The sequence below is a fragment of the Rhincodon typus genome, chromosome 33, assembly GCF_021869965.1.
Source record: "Rhincodon typus isolate 14 chromosome 33, sRhiTyp1.1, whole genome shotgun sequence".
Classification (NCBI taxonomy): Eukaryota; Metazoa; Chordata; class Chondrichthyes; order Orectolobiformes; family Rhincodontidae; genus Rhincodon; species Rhincodon typus.
The window spans coordinates 27,785,222-27,803,514 of record NC_063364.1 but is presented as its reverse complement, the minus strand read 5'-3'; the positions used below and the strand labels follow the sequence as shown (position 1 = coordinate 27,803,514).

General features: G+C 38.3%; 1 protein-coding gene across 1 annotated transcript in view; it reads left to right on the top strand.

Moving 5' to 3' along the window:
• Positions 1-18,293, top strand: part of glceb (glucuronic acid epimerase b) — a 70,896-nt gene that overhangs the window by 23,468 nt on the left and 29,135 nt on the right. Inside the window, exon 2 of the mRNA XM_048616030.1 lies at positions 3,279-3,895. Coding sequence (XP_048471987.1) covers positions 3,292-3,895 — 604 coding nt within the window. The 5' untranslated portion in view covers positions 3,279-3,291. The remainder of the gene's footprint in view (positions 1-3,278; positions 3,896-18,293) is intronic.

Genomic DNA, 18,293 nt, shown 5'->3' with positions numbered 1-18,293 from the left:
CCATTTGACTTTTTTATTGGGGTGGGAGGTATGTTGCGGGGAATTACTACTCAGTTTTTCCAAAATAAAAGTGTTGTTGTATACTAGCTTTTATTGCTTTATAATGGTGATGGAAGTAATTTATTGGTGTCTTCTTTTTAACACACTATTCCAGTTAGTCAAGTGCTTTGTTATAATGGATAGCTTAATGTGTGCTCTTGATTGAGATTATCATTTTTGTGCATGTTCTTGGTCTTTACAGATTTGGAATTTGCTTCCTTGGATGTTTTTACAGTTAAATTTTGCTTCTCAGTGCTGAATGTGTCCCAAACCAAGTTTACATTCCACTTGGTATCATTCTGAAAATTTAACTGCAGAAATAGAGAGGAAGCTATTAAAATATAATTTTAGCACTAATGTCAAGAAATTCTTCAGTTGGAACAAACTTCCAAATAGAGAAACAGTTGGATGCTACAATACAGTGACATTGAGATCCACTTCAGTGCTTCCCAAACTTGTTCCCACTGTAACCCTATTTCAGAGCTTGAAAACTGTCACAACCCTGAGAACAGTGTTTAGGGTTAGAACAGCTGTGAGAGCAGGTGCCTATTAAAATGGGAATGCAGTTATAACTCTTCAACAGTGACCATCTCTACCTTGGAGCTTGTGACCCACTTGAGGTCCTGATCCCATCTTTGGGAAGACCTTATCTACTGTTCGGAATAAGTTGAATTGTCTCATCTGTGATCATTCAATAATGGGAACTGTCAGTATAGCAGAAGGATTCACTATTTTTCTGTCAAGCAAACTAAATGCATAAAACTGTTGGCCAATGCCACCATCAGGTAGTCTAGCCAAGTTGCTTGACACAAAAGGTTCTTACCTCTGGGTCAGCATTCTCAAGGTGCAAGCCATTTGTCTTTGTAACCAGTAACCAAAAGAACTTAATGAATTTTATAAAAAAATTCTCAAATGCCTTTAATATATAATTAAAACCTTTGTAAATTTTGATTGCATGGTGCTTGTGGACAAGAATGGATTTGTGAATGCATGCTATTTCAAACAGTTTATATCTTTCCAAGCCAAACGTTTGTGAAACAACTATTTGGTGGTACTGTAACCCTTAACTCCTCTGAAATGCAAGTTCATGCAACCTGGCTTGTTGATTGGTAGCTAGTTCCAACTCCAGCATTTCCTGCAAACAGTACATTTCTCATCTTGAGTAATTAGACATCATGAAAGAAAATTAACTTTTCAGTGTCACTTCACATAGCTGTGCCCAAGAGCTGGTAGGAGTTCTTGCTCAGATAATGTGTCTGCTCCATTAAGAGTGGTTTGTCCATCCTCCACATAACCCAAGAGAAGATTTTTAAAATCTTGAATTTATAAAGAAAATTAGCTACCTGCCATATGAAAGTTGAGTGAACCTATTTCATCTTTTGAGTCATTTACCTTGTGCAACAATATATTCCATTGTACTGTTTGTTTCCCTCTAAATGTTGTGTTACTGCATGAAATTTTATTTGGTAATTTTCTCCTTTTTTTTTAAACCATTGCCTGTTTGCAGGCTTGCAATCACTTGGGCACTGGATGCCCTCTAATACCTTTCAAAGGTTAACTGTTGATTGATCTGTGCCAGCTACTTGGTTCCAAGAGTCTTTTCTCCCATTCCTGACTTTGTCCTCTATACTTTCCTCACGTCTTTTATTTCACCTAATGTTATTAAGGATATATTTTCAATAGACAGCACTGGACAACAGTTGAGAGACATTGATTATTTCAAATTCCTAGCCTTAGGTCACTGAGGCCAACTTTAGTATCCCCATCATTATACCAGTTGAGATGAACTTGAGGTAGATTGTTGATCAAGGTTGAGTCTTCATTGTTTATTTCTGAGCTTCAAAAACAAAAATTCAATGCTTAAAGTATTGAAGTTCTGTCACAAAGTTTCTATAACACAGAATTTCTGATTAATATGGCAGTGTACGTACCGAAGTGCTGCGAGTGTTCCTAATGGTTTTAGGTTTTCATTGACTGAAAACATGTGTTCAGTGGTAATTTCTTCTGAAGTGGGAGTAGTGTAAGCTGATTGAACTTTGATGATTCTTATCAAGAATCCTGTTTTTATGCAGGAACTTGAATATATTTAAATCTGCAGATAATTGTAAACTTTAGTCATGGCCAAAGCTGTTCAAATCTATGCTTTTGTAATTCAAATTGTGACATTTTGTTATTTGGAGAAACTGTATCAGTACAGTTAGCAACAATAATTTGCATGTTTTGTGACCTTTTTGAGGAAGACCACTTAATCAAGTTCCAGAGAGAAGAATTGGCAGTTGTCCACCATTGTTGTTTGATTTGTCAGATTCTGTGCATTGTATATGTTGAACATCTTGTAAAGTAAATTTGACAATTGTCTACGGTATAGTTATCATATCATGTGATATAGTTATCTTGTATATGATTTTAACATACAATCTTGAATAATTTAGACATACCTCGCTTTGAGTCCAAAATAAAGTAAGATTTACTTTGAGTTTAATTCTGATTCCTTGCAACCATGTGGGTACAATACATCTAACTTACATTGTCTTGCGTAAAAGCCAAAAGGATGACTATTGGGAGAAAAGAGAGAAAATAACTGAAAAAGGTGAAAACCGAAAGAACTGCGGATGCTGTAAATCAGGAACAAAAACAAAGTTGCTGGAAAAGCTCAACAGGTCTGGCAGCTTCTGTGAAGGAAAAATAGAGTTAACATTTCGGGTTCTGTGACCCTTCCTCAGAACTCGATGAAAAAGGTGGAACACTGGTTGACCTCTGATTTATGTGGTTTGGGTGGGGTAATGTTTTCATAGTAGAAATGCAATACAGTAATTCAATTGGGAATTCCTGAAATGTTCTCCCAATACTGACAACTTTTGTATCACAAGCAAGATGTCGGCACATCCCCCCCAGTCACTTCATCTGGAGGATGCCATCTTGTCACTAAATTTTCTTCTGACTATTCGTTATTTTAGTTTTGGGTCCATTTGTGATTGTGTTTATCATAGAATGGTGTTTTATTCATGCAATAATGGTGTGCTTTTGCGCCCAGCTTCATAAAATATAGATATGGTTTTGTAGATGAACATCAAACTGTTGTAGGATATTATTCTTTAAAGAAAGTGCAGCTTCTACATCATTACTCTTTTTTACATACATTCTAGCTTTTAAGGGTCCATCAAAAAGTTTGTTGATTCTGGAAAAACTATATTTTGATATTTGGAATAGTTGATTCTATTTGGATTTTTTAAATATAGGTATGATGTGAATATGCGGTGCCTGGCAAGTCGAGTTAACTACAAGACTCTTATTATCATCTGCACTCTGTTTACACTGGTCACTGTACTTTTGTGGAACAAATGCTCCAGTGATAAGGCAATCCAGTTTCCAAGAGACTTGGGTCATCTGGAGGATCTGTTCAGAGGAGAAGGTTTGGAAAAACAGGGAATTGACTCCGAAGATAATAATGATGTGAGTAACCTTTTACAGGTGGGAAAGTCTCTCCCAAAACAACCATCAGCAGATGCATTCCATCAAGAACAGCAGAAAGCTCCGCCCGTAGCCAGTCTTCTAAATAACAAACTGTTGGGACTTAAATATGAGGAGATAGATTGCTTAATAAATGATGACTACACTATAAAAGGACGGAAAGAAGGCAATGAAATTTATCTGCCGTTCACCTGGATTGAAAAATACTTTGAAGTCTATGGAAAAATTGCTCAGTATGATGGCTATGACAGATTTGAGTTTTCTCATAGCTATTCAAAAGTATATACTCCACGGGGTACTTATCGACCAGATGGGGTATTCATGTCCTTTGAAGGCTACAACGTGGAAGTCCGAGACCGTGTGAAATGCATCAGTGGCATTGAAGGTTGGTCTTGCTATACTAAAATTCTCTCTAACTAACTAACTTCTCTTCCTTCTCCACCCTGGATGAGTATTCTGCTCCCTGTTTTGGTTACTATATTATATCCTTTTAGTATATATTTTTTAAAAAGATCATTTCTCTGTATAATCTAGTTTGTATGACAACTTGATTTGTCTGCTGATTTTTTTACTTAAATCTCTTACAAATTATAGTCTAGTCACTGCTGGAGCAGATGGCAGATGGGAGAGAAAAATCCCTGCGTTATTTTGTTAAAACGTTGAATTTTTTCTTGCACTCAGCAACTTTAATTTTGAGATGTTTTGTACTATTTTATTTAATTGTCTTTTCAGAATTATAGAACTTTGCATGTTCTGCCAGTCGATATCAACTCCAAATGTTTATATCATTTTGAATATTATCAAGTACACAGTTGCTGCACTTGAATGTAGCTTCAAAGGCTTATTTATGTGGCTACTTTTGTTAATAAATTATAAATATGGCTATAATATAGTTTTTAACAATACATAATTTGTGTGATCAGAAAAATGGTTTTGCATTTATAATAAAGGATGTGTGGAATGTATTGAAGTATCATATCGGGTTTGGACCTGAAAAAGAAAGGACTTGCAAATGATTTTGCATCTGATTTAAGTAATTTTAAAGTATTGCAGGTTGTTGTAAAACAGGAAAAACACAGCAGAAAATTTGTGTAACCTGTGAGATGACGTTCACATGTGATCAATATCTTAATCATAAGATTGGAATGTAACACTTCCAGGCACTTGACATTTTGATACAATTTACAATTTGATTCAGAGGTGGAGAAAGTCCTTATCTAATGGAACACAAAATGATTGTTGGTCTAAATTCTTCATGCATGAAATCCGCCAACAAGATATTTACACTTGAACAATTCAAGTATTGTGATTAATACACTGGTAATATGGCAGGAAGAAACCGCATATTTTTCATTGCAGTAACTACGTCATTTTTTTGTGCAAGTTATTTTCTGTTTCTCGTGAATCAAATCATCTGTCTAGATTTCCCCTTTCCCTGCCCAATGATTTTATTTCCTCCATTTTCTGAAGGTGTTAAGTCTCTGTTTGGCACGGTGCTACTGATGCCATGTACCCTCCACTATCTTGCCCAAGTGACTGTTATTCATATGTGATTCTTGGCATCAATTGTCAGCAGGCTATTGTTTTTAGCAGTACCTCCATAGACTGGAATAGACCAGCCGTCAAGCCATCACCTCCATCTCCAATGTACACTTTCAAGAAAGATCTTTGGGTTTGAAGAGTAAAGAATAGGAATCATAATCTAATATACACCATTTAATCCACAGGTTTGTACACCAGCAATAAGTGTTGTTACTTCCCCCCTGCTTGAGATCTGTTAACTTGACAGTTCAAAGATGAAACTTAGGAGCTCCTTGGCAGGAAATGGAGTAATACATCAGTTATTCATTTTTTTTTACAAGACTTATATCTACTTGTGCGCAAGTTCAGATACCTTCCCCCACCCCTTGTCAGATTGGGGTTCCCTGATTGCTCAATAGAAATGAGCAGCTGAATAGGACAAAAGGACACCTGGTCAGACTTGACTGGATATATTTTAATATGTATGTGAGGACCTGTTAACTTTGGGACATGAATTTAATTTTACCTGGTGACCTGAAGTGGGGAGCTACTATGGCTTCCCTGCCAGATGAACACAACAGGAAGAGGCACCCAAAGCAGAAAAACCTCAATCAATTGAGTTTTTAAAACATTCAATGTGGATTTAGGAAAAACAAATGCTGCAAATTCCTCTGTCCTGAATGCATGGCAGCCCTTCTATCAGCACGTGGCCTCTTCGCTGCACCAGTATAGTCTTGCCACCACCACAAACTATTCCGAATGAGTGTGAAATCATTTAGCGGGTTTTAACAAAGACCTGGGTGTTAAAATAGCCTTGACCTTGTGTCTGGAACAGCAAATAAGTTTCCAACTTGTCACTTCACCCTTCAGAGCTTTTATCTGACACCCAGATGCATTTTCAGTTAATCAATCTCAGTGGAGACCTCTATCTGAAGGGAGAAATATCAACCCAAGGTCACTCTTGTCCCAGTGCATAATGACTTTTTATATAAAATCTAGTCAAGAAACACAGAAGTCAAGCTCAGTTACAACTGGAACCGATGAAAGGTCTTAATCCAAAATGTGAATAAGTTGGTATTTTCCATTTTCAGATGTCACCAGAACCGTATCTTCACATTTTTTAGAATCATTTTAGAGTCCGAGATGTACAGCACAGAAACAGACCCTTCTGTCCAACTCGTTCATGTTGACCAGATTTCCTAAATAAATTTAGTCTCATTTGCCAGCATTTGTCCCATAACCTTTTTAAGCCCTTCATATTCATAAACCCATCCAAATGCCTTTTAAAAGTTGTAATTCTACCAGCCTCCACCGCTTCCTCTGGCAGTTCATTCCATACACGCACCACTCTGTGTGTGGAAAAAGTTGCCCCTTAGGTCCTTTTTAAATCTTCCTCCTGTCACCATAAACCTGTGCCCTCTAGTTTTGGACTCCCCCACCTCGAGGAAAAGACCTTGTCTATTTACCCTGTCCATGCTTCTCGTGATTTTAATAAACCTCTATAAGGGCATACCTCAGCCTCCGTGCTCCAGTGAAAATAGCCCCACCCTATTCAGCCTCCCCCATACAGCTCAAACCGTCCAACCCTGGCAGCATCCTTGTAAATCTTTTCTGAACCCTTTCAAGTTTCACAACATCCTCCCGATAGCAGGGAGACCAGAATTGCACGCAGTATTCCAAAAGTGGCCTAACCAATGTCCTGTACAGGCACAACATGACCTCCCAACTCCTATACTCAATGCACTGACCAGTAAAGGTAAGCGTACCAAATGCTGCCTTCACTATCCTATCGAGGAAATATAAACCTGAACTCCAAGGTCTTTTTGTTCAGCAGCACTCCCTACGACCTTACCATTAAGTGTATGCATTCTGCCCTGATTTGCCTTTCCAAAATGCAACACCTCACATTTATCTATATTAAACTCCATCTGCCACTCCTAGGCCCATTGGCTCATCTAATCAAGATCCCACTGTACTCTGAGGTAACCTGCTTCACTGTCCACTACACCTTCAAGTTTGGTGTAATCTGGAAACTTACTAACCATACGTCCTATGTTCACATCCAAGTCACTTATATAAATGACAAAAAGTAGTGGACCCTGCACCAATCCTTGTGGCACACTGCTGGTCACAGACCACCAGTTTGAAAAGCAACCCTCCACCACCGCCCTGTGTCTTCTACCCTCGAGTCAGTTCTGTATCCAAATGGCTAGTTCTCCTTGTATTCCATATGATCAAACCTTGCTAACCAGTCTACTGTGAGGAACCTTGTCGAACACCTTACTGAAGTGCATATAGATCATGTTCACTGCTCTGCCCTCATCAATCCTCTTTGTTACTTATTTAAAAAACTCAATTAGATTAGTGAGACATGATTTCCCAAGCACAAAGTGATGTTGACTATCCCTAACCAGTACTTGCCTTTCCAAATACAAGTAAGTCCTCTCCCTCAGGATTCTCTCCTTCAACTTGCTCACCACTGATGTCAGGCTGACTGGTCTATAGTTTCCTGGCTTTTCCTCACCTGGGGCTATCGATGATGCAGATATCTCGGTGAGGGGCCCAGCAATCACTTCCCTAGTTTCCCATAGAGCTCTAGGGTACATCTGATCAGGTCCCGCAGATTTATCCATCTTTGTGTTTTAAGCCGACCAGCACTACTACCTCTGTAATATGGACAATTTCAAGATACTATATTTCTATTTATTTCTCCACGTTCTATATCTTCCATATCCTCCTCCACAGTAAAATGCATTTATCTGTTCCCATTCCGCAAAGATTTTGTAACTCTACATTGTACTGCAGTCTGTGACCTATATGCTAAATCTGGTGTAATAGGACCTAGTGGGCCAGGGCAATGTCTAGTTATATGAAACTTAACATTGGCCATGGAGATTTTCCAGACTGTCTGTCTGGGATTAAAACTGCAGGTTATATTTTACATTGATGAGCTTGATCACTTGCTGATAGAACTATGCAACTACTGAGAAAGAACAGATGGTCGATATTTTGAAACAACATACTACTTGCTACTAAGTAATAGATAATCTTGAAGTATGTATAAAGAAGATAAATGTAGAGGATGTTGAGATGATCCAAGCCCTGGAGGCAAATGGCAAACCTGCTAGGGATTTGAAGACTCAGGAGGACATTTAGAAAGTCATTTGCTTTTCTCATTAAGAAATTTTTCTGTACTGATAAGCTAATGTATATGGGGACATGAGTGTATATCAGCCAAATATTTAAAAAGGGAAAATAAATCTGAACAAGGCAATTTCATGCCTATTAGAAGTTGGTGAGTGGGAGTACTCAGTATAGCATAACTTGATAAATAGTTTAGATTTGGAAAGAAGAATTCACTTTGGCAAACATTTTTGAGGTCTTTACAAATTAGGTAGATAATGGAACTTCGTACAATATTTTGGAATTCTAAAAAGTTTCTAAATAAATTCCCATTGAAAGACTAATTCTACAGCAAACAACTAGAATCCTCTGTAAAGAATGGAACTAAAAGAATGCAACTTTTTAAAAAAAGAGGTGATTAAATACTCACAAAATATAATATTGGATTGTGTGGGAAGTGTCAGTTCCTGAAGAAATCAATTAAAAGCACTATATGTATAATCTAAATTAATGACTTGGATACTGAAGCTAACATATTTGTCAAAGTTGCTGATACCACTTAAAGTGAAAAAGCAGTAGAGACTGAGGAGGTAGCAAAAGTTCTTGAAGCTTTGGACATGTTCGAGCATAAAAATGAGATTTAACTGGTAAATGCACAGTGCAGCTGTAGTGTGACCATGCTGGTTAAAAATGTATCATTCAATTCTCTTTTAAAACACTTTGAGGAAGGAAGACACTGAAAGGAATGGAAACCAAAAAAACTGTGGATGCTGTAAAGCAGGATCAAAAACAGACATTGCTGGAAAAGCTCAGGAGGTCTGGCAGCATCCGTGAAGAAAAAAGATCAGAGTTAGCATTTTGGGTCCAGTGACCCTTCCTAAGAACCGTAAAGTTAACACAAAGGAATGGATCCAGTCCTTTCGTTCTCTAGGTAACATGGCAAAACAATTTTAGAAGTTATTGGAATATTAAAATGCATACCTAGAACCGAAGATTACAGGTTTTTTAAAGGTTATATGAAGACTTTGCAATACATTAGTTTAACCATAATTAGAGGAAAGAGTTTGGTTATGGACACTGTGTTACAAAAGGCATTATTTTAAAAAGGAGTAGTACTGATCCCAAACACAAAAACGATATACTGTGAAGAAAATTTGAAGAAGCTCCAAGCCTAGTCCTGAAAGTTGATGCTTTACGGGCGATGACAGTGCAGTTCAGAAAAGGAGGATGTGGGATGTCAGTTTGTAAATAAATAAATAAATAAAAGTGAGCAGTGAGCTTTTTTGAACTCTGAGCTCAAGGGTCTGCGTTCAAGTTCCACCTCCCACAGATGTGTTATATAAACATGTCTGCACAGATTGATTAAAAATATTATTTTTAAGAACACAGTAGTAGATGTAATCAGTTTTGGGATTCATCTTCTTGGCAAGGCAAACAAAAAATCCAAATGTTCATAATGCGACTGGATGTAATTGGAGAGTAGCCAAAGTACTAGATGGCTGACGATCATGGTGCTACATGCCATTTTCTCCGCCTGAAATAATTGATAACTCTGAACAGGAAAAATTAAATATTATCTGTCCATCACTAAAATTAAAATGAAATATTGTTGATTGGAAACTTGTGAGCAATTTTGGACATTGTTCCTAAGGAAGGATGTGCTGACACTGAAGGGGGTTCACCGGAGGTTTAAGAATGATCCCAGGAATGAAGGGCTTGTCCTGTAAGGAATGGTTGAGGACTCTGGGTCTGTTCTTGATGGAGTTTAGAAGGATGAGGAGGGATCTCATTGAAACTTACAGAAAAAATGGGAGGCCTTGATAGAGTGGACATGGCGATGTTTCCACTCGTCTAAGAGACTAGGACCCAAAGGCTCAGCCTCACTGTAAAGGGCTGACCCTTTAGAACTGAGATGAGGTAGAATTTCTTCAGTCAGAGTGTGATTAATCTGTGGAACTCATCACTGCAGAAGGTATTGGAAGCCAAGTCATTGAGTGTGTTTAAAACTGAGATAGATAGATAAGTAGGTTCTTCAATAGTCATGGGCTCAAAGGTTGCAAGGAGAAGGCAGGAGAAAGGGGTTGAGAAACGTATCAGCCATGGTCGAATGGTGAAGCAGACTCAATGGGCTAATGGCCTACTTCTGCTGCAGTATGTTATGGTCTTATTGTTATCCTGTTGGTGAGCCAATATAATACAGTAGCTTGATGACTACTGGCCATCTCCAAGTGCTCTGCAGTCAGTGGGGTATTTTTGAAATAGTAATTTGGATGTACAGAACTTGGAGTAGTGCTGACAAAAACACCCATTTTGTTGGAAGCGTTTTGTCTTGTAATCCTCAGGGCAAGTTGCAAGAAATGCCAAATTAAAGGGATAACAAATATGTACCATGTGAGAGAAGAGTGCTTTTTAGTTGATAAAGGGACATTGATTCATAGAGGCATTGCCATGGAGGATGCACCAGTTAATAATGACTGGTGGTTAACTGCCAAGTATTGTTCACATTTTTAACTAAACAAATGGACTGTGACTAGTCAAGGCATTATTCGGAGAAATGAACCAGACAATGGCTGTCACCTGTTTTGGTGATTTGAAACAGGCCAGTGTATGCACATGTTCTTTTTGTCTGTAAAGAATAGGGCTTTGGGTATTAGTACATACTTGCCAAAAACATAATTGTGCCACACTGTGAGCCCAAGATGACAATCCTAAATTGTACTTCAGTATAATACTTCACACACACCGGATTATTTAGCCAACATTATCTATTTGTGGAATTCCTTCTAATGTAAATGTAGTGTTATGAATGTTGAGAGCACTGGCTGATTTGGTATGGTCAGCATCTTGCTTGTTATGAATAGCTGAAAGAATATGGTGTTTACTGCAATCCACCAATCTTTTACGACATACAACCTATATAGATGATGTCACATCAGCATTGAAATTCATATACCACATTACTGATTGGTCTGAAAGGCAGGAAATTGTTGTGGCTGAATGGCAGCAGCCTATTAGTGACAGACACCATTCGTGTTGCTATTACATTAGCTGGTGTGAAACAGTTCCTTCACCAGTCAACTTGCCTGATTTTTAAATTTTAAACAAAACTTGCCAGTCAACAATACTAATGCATTCTCCATGACAATGCCTCTGCCCTGTCTACTTGCCAACCAATTAACACTTGTGTCTCATGCAGTATACATTTTGGATTCCCTTTACATTGACATCTCTTGCAAATTGTCCTGATGAGCCAAGAAAAGCTTTGGAACAGTGTTTTTTCTCAGCAATTGTTTGAAATGTAGTAACTATTAGAATGTAAGAAATATAACAGCTAATATGTGCATAGCAAATTCTTGAACAGCAGTGTGATTGTGATTAGCTGATCTGTTTTTAAGATATTGATCAAAGGATACAGTTTGACCAGGGTGCTGAGGATGACTTCCCCGTTTTTTGTTTCAAAGTAGTGCTGGGGATCTTTTACATCCATGCTGTCAGACAGCTGGGTCCTTGGTTCAACGTCTCACCGAAGGACAGCTGCAGTGCTGCAGCAATGCCTCCATACTGCACTGGACTGAGAGCCCTGGCTTTATTTGTTTAAGCTTTAGCTTGGGACTTGAACTGGGATCCAACAAAGTAAGAATGCTACCAACTGGGCCATGGCTGGCACTTTGTATGTTTTGTTTTAAGAGTTAAGAAGGCAGCTAGAGTACTACTATTTCATTGATCTCTAAGGTACCCAAGATATTTCAGCCTGAATTATGTATCAAACTTGTTCCTCCATTTATGTTTATTACTTTTCACCGTTTGAATGTGTATTTTTAAAAGCAACATGACTACTTGTACAGACCATTTTCTGAAGAAGGGTCTAGACCCGAAACGTCAGCTTTCCTCCTCTGATGCTGCTTGGCCTGCTGTGCTCATCCAGCTCTACACCTTGTTATTTCATGACTACTTGTACTTTTGTGGTATATTGACTTGAAATATATTTCACACAAATATAGTCAAAAAATGGAAAACAAAAATATGTTAGAGGGATACAGAAAGCAGTAATTTAATATTTTGAGGGATATGCAGTTTTTTCTATACAAAATGTACAGTTATTGGCATTGAATTTGTTATACTGACCTCTTACTGTGTATATTTCCACATGACTATTACACAAGTTTCAATATAAACTGCTATGAAATAAGTAGTAATGTATGCTTGATTTGTATGACCAGTAATTCAGTTACTTGGATGTTTTGAGGCAGCTAAATCGAGGGTGAACATCTAATTAGTGAGCACGCTTACTACTGATAGTTATTTTTAAATTTGCTGCTTTTATGCCAGGAAAAAAGAAAATCAATGTGCCATGGTTAATCTAAGTTCTAAGAAATTGCCTATATGTAATCAGTTGAATATATATCATGTTTAGTTCTGCTTCAAACATAGAATTTACTGGTCAAACCTAGGCCACAAAGTATGCTTTTTACCTTTTATTTATACTATTCTGGGGAACCCCTGTGATGTCGTCCTGGGGCTGAGGTGGTCTCCAAAATCCACCATTTATCTTCGTTTTGTGCAAGAATGACAATAGCTTGTGGTGCGAATCCTCCGATTACATGAAGTTCAATTTTGCTGATACCACGCTCAGTCAAATACTGTTTTTTTTTTGACTGCAGGAATGTGTTTAGAGTCTTTTATTCCAGTTAATGGTGGTAGAGAGCTAAACATTCACAACTCGATGGTAGGACTACTGCTTCTGCTGTTTAGCATGTCTTGTAACTTCTGTTGCTTATGTTGTTATCACATCAGATATGATTACTGGATAAGTGAGATCCCAGACTGAAATGTGGCTTGATAGATCATGTTTGCTTTGATTTTAACAAAGTGATCTTTAACTGCAACATAAGCATATAACATTGCAGGTTTGGTTTTGATAATAAAACTAAAGTTTATTAAGCACAAAAAAAAGATGAAGGGAACAGATCACACTCTTTTTACATAGCACAGCAGAAATGTAATCTCATTATTCCTAAAACGAGTCATTACCAGTCCCAAAAACACACCTTGTACAATACTCACTAGAGAAAAATATTTTTATAACACCTTGATAGGCTTGAGGTAGACTGAGTTGAAGTCACAGTCTGGAAAGTCTGATAACCTTTCCTGGAAGTTTCATACACCTGAGTTATTGGCTTCAAATAACCTCGCTAGGGCTTTATCCAAATACTTCTGATCTGGGACTATTGCTAAATTCTTTACTTTCAGCTAATCTAGTTTCATTGTCTTCTTCCCTTTTTAGGAGCATTGCTTGATGTATCCATCTTCATCAAGGACTTCTACAGAACTGCCCCATACTGAAAATGAATAAAAATCACTTTTTTTTTCTCCCCCAAGCGATGTGTGTTTCCCTTTCTAACAGAAGCCTTGATGATTTAGAAACCTCAACTGTATCCCTCTTAACGTAAATGTAAATAAAAACCCATTAGTTCTGAAAGCCATTCCTTCAAATGGTTTTAAAAGAAATCACCATGGTTACAAAAATACCTGCAACTTTAATTATTAACTCTTCAGATACATTGAAAAACCTATATATCACTAGTTCAAAAGACAACAATTCAAACTTAATGATGTCAAAAATATATGTAGATAGCCTAGTCAACATCACATTGGAACCTCATTTTTATGAGTCTGGTACTTCTCTGGCATACTATCCTATACTTTTTATTGAATTGGTCTTCTGATGATAAAGGTAGAGTGAGAGATATGCCATGAAGTTGCAGATTGTGGTAGAGACATATTTTGTACATATAGCCAGGAAATGGGAAATAATCTAAATTTTCAAAATTTGCTTTAAGCAATGTAGTTTTCAGCACCATTTGAATTGATTTATTCCAGGTCAGGCACACTCCAGTTGAAAGGAAAAGATTATGGGACCTCCCTTAAGATTGTTACATTGTCATTCTAAACAGAATGAAATGCTACTGTTGATCATGTCTAAACTTTCTGTCCTTGCTGTTACCACGCCAAAGCAGATTCTCTTTCAGATCACAGATTCAAACTCTAAGAAGACATTGTGCTTTTGTAGTTAAATTTCTTTGAAATAATTCAATAATTTTATAACGTAAATTATATGGGAATTTCAATTCCTGGGTGGCACGCCTATGTAACATAAGGAGCCATGATTAGGCCAATTTTAACTTGGCCTTATCTACATTTTGTCAGACACTTGTCTAGCCAAAGCTCATCAAAAGGCTGTCCAATGGCCTTATAGCCCTTTGATTTTGGGTAGCTTGGAGGTTACTAGGCCAGCTGTTGGATACATTGTTGAATTGGAGGTTGGGAGGATTTTGCTAGGTCTGGGTGGGGAGTGGTGGAGTGAGTTTTAGACACTCATTGTAGTGATTGTAACAAAGTCAGCCAGGTGGGCCTCATAGAATATGAGTTCCCTGATTCGGGCAGTTGATCTGTTCCAATCAGGGAGCCCTGGCTGATAGAAATAAACAGAAAGTCAAACATCCTAACACTGATAGCTGGCTCTGAGGGAGCTGGATCAGTGTCAAGGACTTTCCACATGTAAATAAAGGTGACATGGTGATGAGATACTGGCCTCTAGAGTTTTTTTCACTAACGGCCTAGATTTTCTTTGTACAGCTCAGGGGAACACTTCTTTTTCCTTGCAAAAGTCGGAATTTGTCTGACTGGGTTTCTGATTCAGAAAATGGATATCTGTTCGATGATTGATTGATTGCTTGGACGATGTAAGGTTTGTTATAATTTCCCATGCTGTCAATATAACATTTGTTTCCAAATTTTTGGAAAATAATTAACAGTACTTGTTAAGCTACCTGCTGATGGTGTTTAGCTTTGTTTAAGCTTATTGTAAGTTAAGCAATTGTATCATTTTTCACTCCACAAAGGGGTGCAACATATGTAAGTGGAGGATATTTGTGCGGCATCTAACGCGCACACAATTTTAAAAATCCCTTTCGAAGTTATCATGGCTATGAGTTTAGTAGTTTTTTTAGGATCTAGGGACCTAATTAGTGCTTTTTTGATGTGTCATCCTACACTTAATTATAGAAAAATATTAAGGTGTTTCTTTTTCTCAATGCATTTCTCCCTTAATCTTGATTTGCAGCATCATCCTTTAGCTAGCTGCAGGAGCCAGCTTTTTCTCATCTTTCTGAATATTCAATTTCTTTTAGACAATAGTACACCAGATACCAGAACTTAATGCTTAGCTGTTGATATTCTCTCAACTCATTGAATTGGAAAAAAATGCAATTATCTGAACTAATGCTTTGTGAAGCACTTCTATGTTGAGCTAAATAGTGTTATTTTGCTCCATACTATATTGAACAGCAATACTGCTAATTTTAACACCATTAATTTGAAAGACGCTGATTATTTATAATCTTTGTTAATCAAGTATGTTTCACGAAGAGCAAGAAAGTTCAGGACTGCTGTAAATTTGTATGAGAGGACATTAATGGCCAAGACACAGATTTCCATTGGAAATGTCATGCTAGTCCTAACATTCTTTAAGGATTGCGTTTCTGTGCAACATCTGCTCAACCATCCTGTTTGTATGCAGCAGCTCCACTGCCATTGATTGGTGACTGCTTTTCCTACTAAGTTTATTTTTGTATTTGACAATGAACTTGATCATTGATTTCCACATCTGGTTAGTATCAGAGCTTACACTTCTATAATATTGTTGATTACAAGTGGAGCTGCATTTAAGATCTCAGAACCCTCTTTTGTTTGCAGGAGCCCCCAATTATGTGAAGTACCATTTTCTCAGTTGAAATCTCCAACAATTTATCCATTTTAAAATGAATTAGAAATATGCATGAAATTACCGTACTAAGCGCAAAGTTTCTAATACAACTCAGTTAAGTCTGACAATGACATGAACATCTACGGATATATGAAATAGGAGTAGAAATAGATCACTTTCGTCCACAAGCCTACTTCAGTATTCAATAGGATCCTGGCTAAAATTGTTTGTGCTTTGAATTCCACATTTATGCCAGATATTTACTATCTCCAATAAGAGACAATCTAACCACTGCCCCTTGACATCAAATGGTGTTACATTAACTGAATCCCCCACTGTCAATATCCTGGGGGTTTCCATTGACCAGAAACTCACCTGGACTTGCCATAATGATAGTGTCTACAAGAGCAGATCAGTGGCGAGGAGTACCATGGTGAGTAACTCACTTCCTGACTCCCCAAAGCCTGTCCACCATTGATAACACTAAAGTCAGAAGTGTAATTGAATACTCCCCACTTGCCTGGATGGGTATAGTTCTAACAACACTCAAGAAGCTTAACACTATCCAGAACAAAACAGCCTGGTTAATTGACACCATATCCACAAGCATCCACTCTGTCCGCTTGGTAGCAGCAGTGTGTACTATCTACAAGATGTACTGCAGGAATTCACCAAACGTCCAAAGGAAGCACCTTCCAAACACACTGCCACTTCCATCTCCAAGGACGAGGGCAGTAGATAAATGGGAACACCACTCTTCATCCTGTCTTGGAAAGGTATTGCCGTTCCTTCACTGTCGTTGGGAATTCCCTCCTAAGGGCTTTGTGGGTCTACCATTAGCACATGAACTGCAGCGGTTCAAGAAGGCGGCTCACCATCACCTTCTCAAGAAAACTAGAGAGAGACAATAAATGCTGGTCAGCCAGCGAAATCTACATCCTGTGAGTCAATTTTTAAAAACCTGATAATTTATGACTCTTTGTCTCAAACAAATCTAACCACCTGTGCCTTAAAAATAATCAATGACTCTACTCCCATCACCTTCTGGATGGAAAATTCCAAAATAGTAAAACATTTTGAGAACAGAAATTTTTCATCTGTGTTCTAAAAGGCTGACCCCTAATTTTTAAATGTTCCCTAGTTTGGTCTCTCCCACAACAGGAAACCCCCTTCCTCCATCCACATTGTCAAGACCATTCAGGTTCTTATACTCTTCAATCAAGTCACTCCCCCGCTCTTCTAAATTCTAGCCCAGTCTGTCCAACCTTTTTCATCTTTTTAGAAGAAGTTATTATTGTCCAACCAGAGAATAGCATAATTTGCAGTCATGCCCACGAACATAACAGACTTAAAACAGACTCAAAATCTCTCTCTTTTACTTTGTTGTTGTTACAGTTATTCAATGAGTTTGGATTTTTAATTGTAAATGAATTAAATTGTTGATTTTTGTTGGCCTAATTTTTGGCCTCATATATGCTTAACTCAATTGGTGTCATTCTGAGCTCTGAGGATAATTGTATCCCAGTGCAAGACTTCAGCTAGCAATCGAGACTAAACTCTGGAACTGAATGAGCGCTGCATTGTTCAGGTTTCCAATTGTTTGGGATGTTAAACTGGGGTAAAGACCAGATCTTTTATAATGGTAAATTATAAAATTATAATGGTAACAATTTTGGATTTGAGCTCTGGAAAGGCATCCTGTTCTTCATTTCAATCTGCATTTTCCAGCAAACATCAAATTTGGCTGAGTACCAATATGGCCATTGATAATCTCTGTTGCTGCTCACAATGTGGTCTCCTCTACATTGGGGAAATGAAGTGCAGACTCCCTACCTATGTCCGTGACACCACCCACGCCCTCCACCTCCTCCAGAACTTCCAATTCCCCAGTCCCCAACACCTCATCTTTACCATGGACGTCCAGTCCCTCTACACCTGCAGTCCCCATGCAGATGGCCTTAAGGCCCTCCGCTTCTTCCTGTCCCGCAGGCCCGACCAGTCCCCCTCCACTGATACCCTCATCCGCTTAGCCGAACTCGTCCTCACACTCAACAACTTCTCTTTCAATTCCTCCCACTTCCGACAGACAAAGGGGGTAGCCATGGGTACCCACATGGGCCCAAGCTACGCCTGCCTCTTTGTAGGTTACGTGGAACAAATCCCTCTTCCGTACCTACACCGGCCCTAAACCCCACCTCTTCCTCCGTTACATTGATGACTGTATCGGCGCCGCCTCATGCTCCCACGAGGAGCTCAAACAGTTCATCCACTTCACTAACACCTTCCACCCCAACCTTAAGTTGTTTACCTGGACCATCTCTAACACCTCTCTCCCCTTCCTGGACCTCTCTGTCTCCATATCGGGCAACCACCT